This window comes from Setaria viridis, chromosome 6 (assembly GCF_005286985.2).
Source record: "Setaria viridis chromosome 6, Setaria_viridis_v4.0, whole genome shotgun sequence".
NCBI lineage: Eukaryota > Viridiplantae > Streptophyta > Magnoliopsida > Poales > Poaceae > Setaria > Setaria viridis.
The window spans coordinates 7631157-7645260 of record NC_048268.2 but is presented as its reverse complement, the minus strand read 5'-3'; the positions used below and the strand labels follow the sequence as shown (position 1 = coordinate 7645260).

The window sequence follows — 14104 nt, the reverse complement described above, 5'->3', positions numbered from 1 at the left end:
ATAGCTTTCCTTGATTACTACAGCAAAACTAACATCAGGAACAAGGGTTAGTCTGCGGGTAAGGGAATAGGATACCTGCAAATGCAAAGGTTGTGTCTGTTTGCATCCCCTTGGATTTGACAAACCTGTCCTGATAAACCTAGGGATAGTGGTAAAGTAATGAACCGGGGCCTTGATCCAGGTAATGCCATCCTGTCAATGAACTTTAGACAATAAAGTAAGATCAATGAGGCAATAAAGTAAAAGAGGAAAGGAACCTAGGTTTTATCTAGACTCTGCTTATGTGTGTGTGTCAGTTTTAGTTGACTAGCCAACCTCTGAAAGTTCAGTCACCAAAGATGGAGTAGAACACAATGGTTATGAGAGTGATCTGGATTCTGATCTGGTTCCTTCCTTATCCTAAGAAACTTGCTGATTTGATGAAAGATGATGCTTTCCCAAAGATACAAGTTACAGATAAAGATGCTAAGCATAAAGTTGCCATTATGTAAATGTAAAGCAAATGTTCTGGGTGTGATTTTTCTCTAAGAAGTGAGAAGCTAAATATTCTTCCAGGACCACTACTAACAGCATGGAGCCAGGGGTGGTGCACCATCCTTGTCTACACCACAAACTGCCAGTTAACCACAGCTCGTGGTTCCTGAACTGAGTGTAGTCTTATCCAGAAAAAAAAAAGTTTGCATTTGCAGAGTTGGTGGCCATCAAATCAGGTGCTGAAATTTTAGTGTATTCTTACCCATCAGTACAAGGCTACGAGCACACAGCAATGTAAAACCACTGAAGAAAGAAAGTCAAGTAGTCATCCTATTCATTTCCTCTTTCATCAAGAAAACTTACAGTGAACCTGCTACCTATCTGTATCTACAAAGAATTCATGTGTAAAAAAATAGATGATTCTAATAGAAAAGAAGAACATGAAAAACCTTAAGACTAACATTTACCAAAGAGCAAATCACTCTTCTACCTAACTCTTTTTTGTGTTTCTTTCCCTGTCTGTGCATCTCCATGCGGGCAATTGTGAGCCGTGCCAGATCAAATACAGTGATTACCCATTATCTACCATGGAAGACTTCCAGTATCTGGATCTGTGAAAGCTTTATGAACAAAATCTTTAAGACCGGTATCATATACTTCACAGAACCGATGCGGCCAATCCTCTGGTTCCACCGGCTTGGTCCCTAATCCTGGTGCCCTGTCCCTGGATCCAACATTCTCCTCATCCTGCCAATCTGCAACATAGGTTGCGACACGCCCAGAAAACTTGTCCTTGAACACCTCCCAAACTTGGTACTTGTAGTGGTTGATCAGCATCACTCCCTGACCAATATTCACATACATCACCCCTTCTTTCAGGTGGAAATGGTGCACCACATTGATAAGTGATGGGTTTAATGCGTCTGGCCTGACAATTGACTTGTGGCGCTCCGGCGCAGCCAGCCGGCAGGTGTAGCCTGTTGTGACGCCTTTCTTGGGAATTTTAGTCCGACCTGATGGACCAAAGCTGTGGCATGCAGTCCTGAGCTCACCGATCCTTGGCCTGTTTGAGTAGTTCTGGAGAATATCTGGTAGAGTCTGGTTGCCAGGGAAGTGCAAAAACTCGTCGACATCGATGAACCCCACCCACTCACAGCTCTCTCGGGCCCTGAGAGCACAATGTGCAAAACCAGCCTCCTGAGACTTCATCCATGGCCACAGATGGCGCGTCACATTGTACCTTGATGGATCCATGGTATTGAGGACCTGCTCAATGTCATCATCACTGTTGTTGTCATAGATGAACCACCGCTCCACACCGATATGTGAGTGGTAGATGATCCATTCTTGGAGGAACCTTGCTTGGTTTCGCAGCATGGTGCATACACACATTGAGTGTGCCTTTTGCCGTCGATGCCTCTTATACCGAGGAAGTGGCTCTGGTTCAGCAATTGAGGGAAGTGTAGAGTCCCTCAGGCCCTTAGTCCTGATGGAGACCAACATAGGTTTGTCATCACTGTCTCCATTGCCATTGGCATCCATTGACATCCTCAGGTACCGGCGAATGCGAACTGGTGTCACACACCTGAAAATCTCCTGTGCTGCAGAAATCACAGGGGAGGTGAGCACATGCTTCGGCTTCAATAGGTCCCGGCCAAAGACGCACTGATACCGTGACGCCACACCCAAACGGCCTGGACGGAGGTTCATCCCCTTAGCGAACACAACGGTGGAGTTGTCCCTGCTGTCAACAAGTGCGGTGTACACAAGCCTGTCCCATTGTAGCGGCGCCACTGGAGGTGACAGGGACAGGGACAGAGAGACGTCCACACCAGATGGCTCAGCAGGGCAATGGACGACGCTGGATCCATCTGGCAAGGACACAGCCAAGAGGGCTTGGTGGCGCAGCTCCGAGGAATTGGCAGGGGAGTACAGACACTCAAACTGCTCCGGAGCTGGCAGCGACGACCCGTTCTTGAGGATCAGGAGAACACGGTCCGGAAAGGCAACCGCGTGCCGGATTTGGACTGACGGCAACACGGTGTCCGCACCAACCCCAGCTTGCCGCGCTCCGGCATCAGAAGAAATGGCGCTCAGCGTCCCCGACGGCCACGCCGTCCTGAGCACCGGCCGGAACGATGCTGCATCAGAGACAAGAGAATCAGCACCTCGCGCAGAAAAGAAACGAACCAAGCGGATTTAGCATGCTTGAATTCAGAAGCACCAACACACACATTCTTCATGTGACGACGTGATCTTTTTCCTGTTCTAGTACCAATCAGTCAAACGCAAAACCACCACGAGTATAAAATACAGACGTTCCAAACCCAGGAAGGCCAAACTGCTCCTGCTTCCATGAACTCATTAACAAACGCAAGAATCCAAGGAGAAAAATTGCAATTTTGCGCGAGTGGTAAGACCCCATCAGATCTATGCAACCCCCACAAAAAGGAGCCGACTTTTTTCTCGACTCCCCAACAACGAACACCAACCACATACCAAATTCGTAACTAAAATTAATTTTTTTTCATAACCGAAATCATTGTTAATCCCACCAGGCTCCAAGCACAAAGATTACGGTGACAACACAATTCCGGCGACCCACCTAAACCCCACCAAGATCCAATTCACGGCAGAGGAAGGCAGAAAGCCGAGGGAAGATGGGGAATGGGAAGGAAGCCTCACCTCCAATGACGTGCACGCCGCCGAGGACGACCACGCCGGCGCACAGGAACGCGAAGAGCGCCGCGTACAGACGCCGCTGCGGCCCCGCCGCCGGCGACCGGTGACCCCTCGCGGCGGGGGAACCTCCACTGCCTCCCGCCGCCGGACTACCCTTGCAACTCCCGAGCCTGCTCAGCTTCCTCTCCTTCGCCGACATCGCCATCGCCGGCGCCTGTCGCCGCCGTTCACCACCACCGCGGCCGGAGCAGCAGCCCAGATCCCCAAGTGGCGGCAGAGAGCCTCACAGGCCACAGCATCCGCAACGCGCTACCGGGCGGCGGGAAGCATCACGCCTCGACGCCTCTCTCCGCGGTCGGTTGCCGTGAGCGGCGAGGAGGCGGAGCGGCGGCGGCCGGCGAATCCGAAGCGGTGGTTGCGTTCGCAAGGAAGCTGGTTAGACTCCCCTGCTGCTGCAGAGTGGCCTGTTGGGCAGTTTATACCCGGCGACCACGAGTCTGACGGGTGGGCCATGGAGGCTTGCCTATCCCCACATGTCGGTGGGGGGAGGCCGCCCGTGCAAGGCGGTGGGGCGGCGCGTGGCTGGGAATGACGTGTGGGCCCGTTGGACAGTGCATCGGTGACAGGTGGGGTCGGGTCTAACGGCACGGGCACGTCCGCCCAATGGGGGCGGCGGGTTCGTTGGGTGGTTAGTTTCGGAGGGACGCGGTGTATGACAGTGGGGTCAGTGTTTGTGGGTCCACCGTGTCAGTTGCTGAGGTGGGGATTGGGTGTTGGTGCTGGGTGATTGGAAGGGACAACAATAATTGGTGGCACATGGGGAAGGTCTCTAATTCTGTAATTCTGCTTCTGCCTGTCTAATGGGAAAATTATTTATTTCAAGAGAATATACGAGTAATGTTTTTCATGTAAGAGCCAGGTGTTCCTTCCATTTCCACTCTCTTTTTTTTTTGCTTTGTTTTAAAGCAATTATAGACTGGAGACAAAAGTACAGTGAATAAAAAAGGTCAGATTTGGCAGAGCATAGAAAGAGAGTGCCATACTGCCATGAGCCCCTGATTTAGCATAGCTGGATGTAAAACTCTGATTCATGCTTCTAGAAATTTTAATACTAGAACATAAGCTCCTGGTTTTCAGCATGTTTTGAACTATAGATACCCACAAATTACTGGTGCATATTAGTTCCAATTAGTTTTAGAATGTCAGGTTCAATTTCTAGTGTCCCACTTTTACATCAGTTGATGATTAATTACCTGCCGTCTAATACTTTTTAATTTGAGTATATATGCTTGTTGTCTGATTGGTTAAATGGTTGTTGCATCTGGACAATGAAAGTTTCTACGTGTTCATTTTTGTGGTCACAAGAACTTTCATTTGGACCATTATTTGCCCTACTTGATTGCAATGTTTTGGCATTTTTCATATGCACGTGAAACCTCGGTCCCTTTCCTCTAATGCCAAAAGTCATCTGAATTATCAATTCCATTGCATTTGAATTACTCAAAATACTGTATCAGATCAATTCACATTTCACAGCTAATTGCACTTTTGCAGAAATGTTTTGACCTAAACATAAGATACTAGCAACATGGTGTAGTTAGTTTTTTTATGATGTTAGATATAAATTTGCACCTGCAAATGCAATTAATAAGCTGTCCTCTGCTCATTTTTCGAAAAAGAGTAATACTATAATTTTGCCCTTGGTCCTGATCTAGGAAGCTGGAGGCTGTAGACAAGTATGCCCTACCTCAAAGGGCAAAAAAAAGGTCAAATGTGGTCCACTAAAGGTTCATCTATACATATTAATCTCTGCCTTGATCCCTGTTAATGACTCTGTACTTTGTGTTTGTTTGTTTGTTTGTTTGTTTGTGTTTGTGTGTGTGTGTGTGTGTGTGTGTGTGTGTGTGTGTGAGAGAGAGAGAGAGAGAGAGAGAGAGAGTTGTTCCTGAAAACTTGCATCCAACTCCAACCAATGTGGAGGCCATACCGGAAAAGACATTTGTCCTAGATAGTAAATACTTTATTGACTGTCCTATTGTTCCTGCAATTGTTTTGCCTTTCTGTACAATGCAAGACACATGGCCTGTGGGAGTCCATATCTTCTTCAGCTACTCTGAAGAGTGAAGACTCTGAACTCTGAAGCAGCACGTAAATTAAAAGATTTCAGAGAATCCGATCACTTGTGAGCTATTGATGCTAACTGCTAAGGCTACTGGTTCTGTAAAAGTAGCTGCCCGTATTGAATTTATTGGCATTAAAATCTCACGAAGAAATAAAAAGGTGTCAGATCATATAGCAGTAATTGAAGATTTAGTTATGCTTTATTTATCTCCATTATTGACAGTTTGACACCATTTAAATGGAGCAAGCCATGCTGATGAAGAATTTTTTTAGGAAGCAGAAGTACCTGAACTGAAATGCAAAAGCATGGCAAGGATATTTCTGGTCAGAGTTTGTTAAAGCGCCAAACTGTTTTCAGAACTTTTTTTGGACATGCACTACTCATGACAGGGAATATCAGAATGGAGCAGCACATGATCTTCAGGTTGAACTGTGTGTATAAAAGGGCAGCAACATAAGCTTGAAGCAGTGCAAGCCAAACATCTTGTTAGGTAGCTCTGAAGGTAAGAGTTGTAGGAAACTGAACTCTTCCTTGTCAGTGACAGACAGTTTCAGGAGTTCAGTTTTCTCCAACATCTTATCTTCAGCGCTTCTATCAGTAGGCATCGACCATTGCAGCGTCAAGTAGATGTGGTGAGTTGGCTACCATCGGAATTCAGAGTCAAAACTTGGGCAGTTGAATCTGAGTATTGGATGGAACCAAATCTTGTTGTGAAAGCAATGCTAAAGACTTGATTTCCTCCAATATCTCATGTTCAGCTGATCAAATGATGCGTAGTGCAGATAGACCAAACTTCTCTGAAGAATTTGGAAGCTGAAGGTGAGTATTGGATGGAACCAAATCTGCAGCTATGCACAAGATTTGGTTTCCTCCAATGTCTCATGTTCAGTTGTTCAGATCGATCATGCGTAGTGCAAGTAATGCAGATACACTAAACTTCTCTGAAGAATTTGGAAGCTGAAGGTGAGTGTTGGATGGAACCAAATCTGCAGCTGCGCACAAGATTTGGTTTTCTCCAATGTCTCATTTTCAACTGTCCCAAATATAACTTTGGAGGTGTTGTCAGAGTCATAATCATTCATGAGTGACCGCATACAGCATTCCCAGTAAAGGAATGAAAGAAGGAGCGAGCTCTTTGCATCCATTTGGGAAAGGGATTCTCATCTGAACATTTCCAAATTCATAATTGACATGTCATATGTGCAGATTCGGATTGGACTGAACCTCCTCTGAAATCCAGTTCAGTTATTTTCCCTAGCCTGGTTAAATATTGCAAAAGAAAGTGTGTCCTCCAGTAAAACCACTGTCTTTTTAAGGTCTTTGGACAAATATCTAAAAGTTTGGATGTACAAGGGACCTTCATTTAGATGGAAGTGAATGTGCAACAAATTTCCTGTAAAAAAAATACATATATCTAGAAGGGTACTGGAATCCAACATTTGGATTCCCTATCATTTATCATGTGATTGCAGGGATCATTTCAAGACCATTTTTGTATATAATATAGTATCAATGAAAGCACTACTACACATGTATCTCAAATGCTTATATGCAAAGAAAGCATTTCGCACATAGACTAATTTCCAGCAGCAAATGATTTTTGTTTCCTCCAGTGTCTCATCCCAGATGCAACATTTGTGCTGTTCTCGATATTATGGGTTACCATTCATGAGTTATGAGTAATCACACACAACATTTCAGTAGAGTAAGGAGTGGACTCTTTGCATCTACTTGGGAGTAGAATAACGCCGGCTCCATCTACTCTCATCTTCTTGAGCTGTGAGAAATAGACTGGTGATTTGCTAGTCACTAGCTGCTTTGACTTCGATGGCGGACGTGTGCATACTGCATAGGCGCGAATCCAAGGAAGACTTAGTGGGGCACATGCCCCCATTTAGATCGCAGATTCCAATAAATTTGAGATATTTCCAAAAATATATAATGGTTCCTGCACCAATAGTCCATCTCTCAATTTTGGTCTAAATCCACTCATGACGACGCGGCCGCAGTGAAGGTCATCTGCTATGCTTCGTCTACAAGCTGTACCAGGACAAAATGTATACGTTTGTGCTGGATAAATACGGCGCAATCGTAAACAACCTGCAACGTTGGATTCGATGTTGAAGAGCTCGACACATTCTATACATTAGTGTAGAGCGCCTGGACCCTCCTCCGCATATGTAGGTATGACCTAACGAACAATCCGTACAATGTATTTTTTTAAGTTATTTTATAGTAATTCTATTTCATTAATTTGTGCATAGAAAAAATATTATGAGTTGCGTGGCAACCATAATTCATGGAGTAGTTATCTCATAGTTCTAAAATTTAGCTTACGATGTGGTTATTTCATGAAAGAACAATATTTTCCTTCCCCCTCACCTTCTTTTCTCTACATCTACATGGCGCATAGGGTACTCACTGGTGCAACAATGTACTTGCGCGCTTACCAGCTCAAGTAGTACCAGCCCCGTGTTGTCTAGGAGAGGCCGAGAAGCAAACTAGCGTCCAACCTAACCTCAGAAATTCCAACCTAAAGTGGACCCAGTGAGTCCTTTCGAAAAAGAAATCCGAGTCTCCTCCGATGTGTTCAGAAAAACACAGTGACCCCGTTTATTCTGACATTAAGAAACTGTATATTCATTTGCTGCATGTTTGCAATAAAAATATACAACTTTTGGGGCAATCGATTTGGTTTCCTCCAATGTCTCTCGTCTTTAGTCCCAGATGCAATTTTCGGAGTGTTCTAAGGATTATGGGCTACCATCATGAGTTATAAATGACCACACGGAACACTTTCAGTAGAGCAACGAGTGAAATCTTGGCACCATTCGAGAGTAGAATAATTGGCATACGGTGCGTTCAAATTCAGTTAAGCAACATTCAGATCGGACTGAACCTCTTTTGATCTCCAATTCGGTGGTCGTCTGTCGCCCTTATTTCCATAGCTTGGTAAATTACTGCAAAGAAAGCATGTCCTCTGACAAAACCAGCGTTTTTCAGTGTCTTTCAACAAATATCTAAAAGTTTCAATTTGTCCTGCATCTGATCTAATTGATGAAAAAGGTGTAATAAATTTCCTACAACAAATACCACTAGCTAGAAGGATATTGTATAAAACCCAATATTTAGATATCTTCATCACATGATTGGGATCATTTCAAGAGTCGATCAGAGATCCCTCTCTTTTTAATACTAACGGGAGCTCCGCAGCAACCTGCGTGGACCCACCCTGACCCATGACTCATCCACGTAGTCTCCCTTTTCCCTCTAACTTCCTCATCTTTCTCCTCCCCACATCCTCCTCCAACTTCCTCCAGTCCGCCTGGCCACCGACCTTCACCTCATCGGCATCGCCTCTGACAATGGCAAGGACCACCCTCCTCTCTCCCCTCACCCTCCCCCCTCCCCTTCCCCTCCCCAACCTAACCCTAACCCTAACCCTCTCCTGCTCGGCCACTAGCCTCGACCTCTGCCTGCGGCCGGTGGCAACCTTACCGCCGCACCACTCCACCCACCTCCTACCACCTCCAACCCCGAACCCCAAATCCCGAAGCTCTGCTGAATCCATCAATCAATTTGTTACTTTCTTTGATTTTTCCTTCTTTCCTTTTTTTAATCATCGCTTCTAACCTTTCCCGGTCAAGAGGACTCTCACGATAAGCTAAAACGAGAGCCCTCTCGTTTTAGATTTTACCATCAATACTAGGTATATGCCCGTGCGTTGCTACGGGGCCAAACAAATTCCCTCTATGAGCATCAGCATATCCGTAATGACATACAACAATGAAGACATACACTTTGTCCAAAATGGAGTTTTATAACACATATACGTGCTCGTGCGGTTTCAGTAGGAGGAACACCTTCAATCAATCTAAGCCACTATTGGACCCTGCATATGAACCCTCATAATATACCACATCAAATTGTGTTTAACTGCAATACTGTAAGGCGAGAAATTAGCTGAATGCACATGTGGTTGACATAGATAAATCATTGAAAAATTCTAAAAGGTCCAAAATATTATTTACAAGAAAAAACTCAAGCTTCCATGGTATTTCCGATTATACACAAACGATTGTATTAGCAATACAAGGGTAGTTCTTTTTATCTTCTATTTGGTACGAATCTATTTAACTTGACTACCATAGAGCTAAACAAAATCTCATGCAAGAAGATTCATGTGATACACTGGAAGATGTATGGAAGATATATATGATCCACTATTCTCTATCTAATATTCTTTTGCTTATATGCAAGAAGAAAAAGAACTAAACACCCTCTCCTTATTATCGAGGGAAACATCATCCATCACATGTATATCCATTGTGCTCGGCTCTTCAGCATCACACCAAGTTCAGAACTTGCAAAATCTTGCCTCAACGCCTCGTGTTTATGCCACAAGGCCAACCAAAGCTGTGACCAATGCCTGCACAACTTTGCTGAACTTGTATCAATTTGAAGATGTAAAACAGAGAACTCCAGGGAAAGGAATGTTCAACTATGTATGATAGTTGTGACTAACTATATGGGAAAAGCAAGTGGCTGAACTCAGATATGAATTCATGCAGGAAAAGCGTATATGAGACAATGATATAGATTGTAAAGTTTCTGAAGAAACAAAATCATATAGTCATCATGCAACAAAAGACATTGTCTTGTAAATACAAGTACTCGACTATATCTGTCCTAAAGCATCATTTTATCTATTTATCTAAGCAATCTAGAAGTTAAAACACACGATCTAGATAAGTTCATATAAGCTAGTGTTGCAATGTCATTTATATATGTCGTAGTGGATTTTCTTAGCACATCATCACCTAATCAGCTCAACTAACAGCCGCAATATCACCCTTCTAACAAAGTTACTTCCCCCTGCCACATTGTCTGCATGCATTTGATAAGCTACTTAGCTCCTTCTGGAGTCCTGGTAGGCCATTGAGTTCATTGGTTAATCTGACTGACATCCTCATAGCTTTTGTGAACATTTGTTTTCAAAAAAATAAGTATATATCCATACGACAAAAGAAAATATCTCATCCCGCCCACAAACTTGGTGCAAGTGAGCCTAACACATATCATAACTATAATTTTCCAAAAGAAAACCCACTCTAAAACAATGAAAACATGGTGCTGTAGATCTGTATATCAGAAAACCTGACAAATAATGGATAATCATATCATACATTCTATGTATTAGCCATAGTGATGGGAGAACTCTTAAAGGAAACATTCATCATAGCAAAGGACCGCCTATGTTCCTCTATCGAGAAAATGCTAGTTACACAGGGCATCATTATGAGAACACCTTGTTCTGATACTTTTATATAAAACACAAAGTGAAAAACTTGAAGATCACTAACCAGTTGTGACCAAAAAAAAAAAAGAAACCAACTAAGCTCACTGCACCAGCACTTCCTTTCTGATCTTTTGCCCTTGTTCCCAGATATTACTACTATCAGAATTGCATGTTTGGCCTATAGGCACTCATCTTGTTTTCAACAGTAAAACAACCATATTCTCAGGGACTATTAGGGGGAGGACTTTCTAAGATGAGTATCTATGCTCACTAAAGACACATAAAGTAAAGGGGCAAAAAGCAAAGTACCTCTTTGGTGGTCACATCACCTGAGTCCTAAGTCTTCATCTTTGTTCGATGCCAAAACTGAGTCTCCTGCAGCAAGCGCTTTGTTGCCATTTCTCACTCTTCTTTTAGGTGCTGGTTCGGATGTCGCAAGAACAGAGAGACCACTCCATCTACACACAACTGTGATCAGAATTCAGATGCACGGCATAACCATGCCTAATTGTGTGGGGACATGCCTCTGACAACCCGATGTACCTAACCTATCCCTCCTCCACCTGTGGGGTTCTGACCATCACATTTTCTTGAAACTCGTGGTTCTCCTTAATGTGTTAGGAAAAATCCTAAACATGAACTGATAAGCTGCAAGTTTAAAGCATGACCTATTATGTGCCTAGACAGGTTGCATTATCAAACATGCCCTCCATATTGAGTGATTGCCATTTCCACCTTTTCCAAAACTGAAAATACAAACAAAGAAAGGGTAGTATGGTAATATGTACTGGATAGATTTCTGTATTCATCTGTGGTACTTCGTTCACTGGTAACATCAGTGTGAAATGCATCCTATGTGCATAAGCCAAATCATTTGCATGTCTGGCATATGTAGATCAAGTTGAAAGTTCAGAACTCTGAAACAGAAAGCAACCAAAAGAAGCTTCCAGAAAGAATAAAAGCAACCTTACAGTAGCATATGGCAAACATGAATGATTCCCCTTTCTTATAAAGAGAACTGGGTATAACCTTGTCAATAAGAACAAGAAAAGAAACATTTGACAGATGTATGCCTACCTTGCTAACCAATGTGACAGGTGAATACCAAAGAATCTTGGCATCAAAATTCAGAAATATGGATTGAAGGACTTTTACAAGTAAAATTGATGTGACAGGAAAATGTTGTGTAATCTAAATGGTACATTGATAATCGAGCTGATGGAAAAATGTTGTGTAAACTGAATGCTACATTGATGCACATTCAGATAGAACCCTTCAAGAAGTGCATCAGTTCAGAGAAACTGAACTTGAACTATTTACGAAAGTTATGCAAACTCTGAACAATGACATAATGTTTCAGCACTATGCTTTAGGGGAGATATGCATACTAATATTTTTAGTAGCAAGCTTTTAGAGAATTTAACTCTGAACTATTTTTGAAACAAACATGAGTGCCGGTTGCAAAAGGACAGAAATCTATTCCTTGCCTGTGTTCATTCTTCATCAGTATAAAAAGGAAGTGATTTTTGAATCAATCAAAACATTCCTGAGAAAAAAAGCGTGAGTCAGATAAGAATATCATATTGAGATATATACTTGATGCTACCAAAACTAATAAGTAAACTCACCCATACCTGGACGGCTGGACCATATTCCTGAAGTACTTGGTCCAAGACTGTCTGTCAGGCCACTTTTGACTGCAGTAGGAAGAAACCAAAATCATGCACAAGCACAACCAATGCGCCCACTGAGCATTCAATATTTGAAACGCACCATAGAACAGGTTTGGCACAAGATCGAACAGGCTAAGCTGACATGTTTTAGCATACATGATATAATTTGGAAAGCAACCAAGAATGATTCAGATTATGCCTGCAAACATTAAGAGGTTAAAATGCTACTGAAGTACTGAATTCTGACATGGAGCAGAACTGACTATCTGTAGCATTTGTCTTGATAGCTGGTAGCCTTTCTTCAACAGGAAGTAAATAACTTGTAACCATTCATGAATACAGGAAGTAAATCTTTGTTATTTGAAGTGGAAGCTGGGGCTATTTTATCTTTTGGATTGATTTGTTTGATCAGAAATTCAGAATAAGACCCAAAAGCATAAAAAGCTACTGCTATACAACATGATGGATGAAATTCTCGAGGGCATGGTTTACCAATGGCATCGCCGTGGGTAAAAACTCCTCGATTCTACCTGTGCAGCACCTCGCCGGAACAACGCCTGCCCAGCCATCAGATCGCGACTCGCAACCGCTGGTGGCAGCGGCGGTGCTTCTCGAAGCAGGTCACGGCATCCTCCAGACCCTCCTAATCTACAAATAAAAGGAATAAAATTTACTCATAAAACAATACAATCTCTGAAGAACATGCTAGTACTTGTGATATGTTCTTAAAAATGTGCTACAAATGCTCCTTGCCTCTTCTTGTCCAGCAAGCTAGCTCCCCTCAAGCAAAGACACAGTACCAGCCCTACTCCTTGTAGCCTCTCTTCTCCCTCTGCCTCCACCGAGCAAGCAATCACCAATAACTAGTTTCTTTCTTTTTCTTCCTCCAAATGGGCAAGCAACAGTTCAAATCATGAACACACCTCCTCCTCTCTGTTGTTCTCTCCACCAAGACCGCAGCAGCAATCAATAGTTCTCCCTTCTTCCTGCCGACAAGCACCAGGAGCAGATCAGACATCCAACTAGCCCTATACCACCAGCAGCAGCACGCTAACTCTATCTCCAAAATACTCAAGCGCCAACGGGACCATTCACCACCATGACATCACCTCTCTCTCCATCGACTTTAGCTGCAGCTCCAAGCCTCCAACCAAAGCACGCCATCTCCTCCGCTGATCCTCCTATCCGAGCGACAACAGCACCAGCTCCTCCCAATCCATCTCCCCCATGGGCAATCCAAGCCACGGCTAGCACCTCTGCTCTCAATCATGCAGCTGCAGGGTCTGCCGCTCATTATCTCTCGGTGTGGGCTAGAGAAGGGACGACGGAGACGGGGGCTGTGGTGGCAGCGGTTGTGGGGCGAGCTGCCCAAGAGACGGCCCTAACTTCAATGGGGGCGGCACGGCGAGGCCACAATTGAATCGCCGATTCGGAATCGAGATTGGGACGCCGCCCCTCCCGTTGTACAGTATCCGCCGCCGGGATGGATCGGGGGGCACCGCCTCCCGCTGTCGAAGCGCCGCCGACAAGATGAAACGGGTGGGGCACCTCCTCCCGCTTTCCAAGCGTCGCCGCCGGAATGGATCGGGGGCGCGCTGGCTTGGGGCCGTAGAGGGGACGCGCCGGCGTGGGGCGGCTGGAGGCGGCCCGGCGTGACGGATGACGGAGGATATCCAGCAGGGGGCGTGCCACCCGGGGGATGCTCGGCGCAGTGGAGGAAGGAGGAAAGCCCGTGTCCCTCTCTCTTAGTTTACATCATCATCGCCAGCGGCGACTGCCCCGGTGCCCACGGGATGCATACAGCATGCCGCGAGGCGTGCGGCGCGGCGACGGCGATGGAGCCCATATACCAGC

At 44.5% G+C, this 14104-nt stretch overlaps 1 protein-coding gene and 1 long non-coding RNA gene across 11 annotated transcripts; both read right to left on the bottom strand.

The window, feature by feature from the left end:
- Nucleotides 1–786: 786 nt before the first annotated feature.
- On the bottom strand, nt 787–3615 carry LOC117861406 (glycosyltransferase family 92 protein Os08g0121900). Its single transcript, XM_034744955.2, has 2 exons — nt 3160–3615; nt 787–2615 (listed from the first exon to the last, which is right to left on the bottom strand). The coding sequence occupies exons 1-2, from the start codon at nt 3359–3361 to the stop codon at nt 1057–1059; spliced, it is 1761 nt and encodes a 586-aa protein (XP_034600846.1). The 5' UTR covers nt 3362–3615; the 3' UTR covers nt 787–1056.
- Nucleotides 3616–9257: 5642 nt separating this feature from the next.
- LOC117861386 (uncharacterized) lies at nt 9258–14057 on the bottom strand. 10 transcript variants are annotated; one of them, XR_011898532.1, is made up of 6 exons: nt 13004–14057; nt 12743–12898; nt 12212–12274; nt 11246–12123; nt 10887–11045; nt 9258–9707 (listed from the first exon to the last, which is right to left on the bottom strand). It is a non-coding gene; the product is annotated as an uncharacterized lncRNA (long non-coding RNA). The 10 variants fall into 10 exon arrangements; XR_011898529.1 differs by having other exon boundaries at nt 10887–11323; nt 12065–12123; nt 12206–12274; nt 13004–14050; XR_011898530.1 differs by having other exon boundaries at nt 10887–12123; nt 13004–13236; nt 13360–14050.
- Nucleotides 14058–14104: the final 47 nt, after the last annotated feature.

What these genes read in the sequence shown, in the direction of transcription:
- LOC117861406 (XM_034744955.2), bottom strand. Translation starts at nt 3,361, where the DNA reads ATGGCGATGTCGGCGAAGGAGAGGAAGCTGAGCAGGCTCGGGAGTTGC. An exon ending in CGGCGTGCACGTCATTGGAG is followed by an intron (nt 2,616 to 3,159) that starts GTGAGGCTTCCT and finishes TCTCTGATGCAG; the next exon opens with CATCGTTCCGGCCGGTGCTC.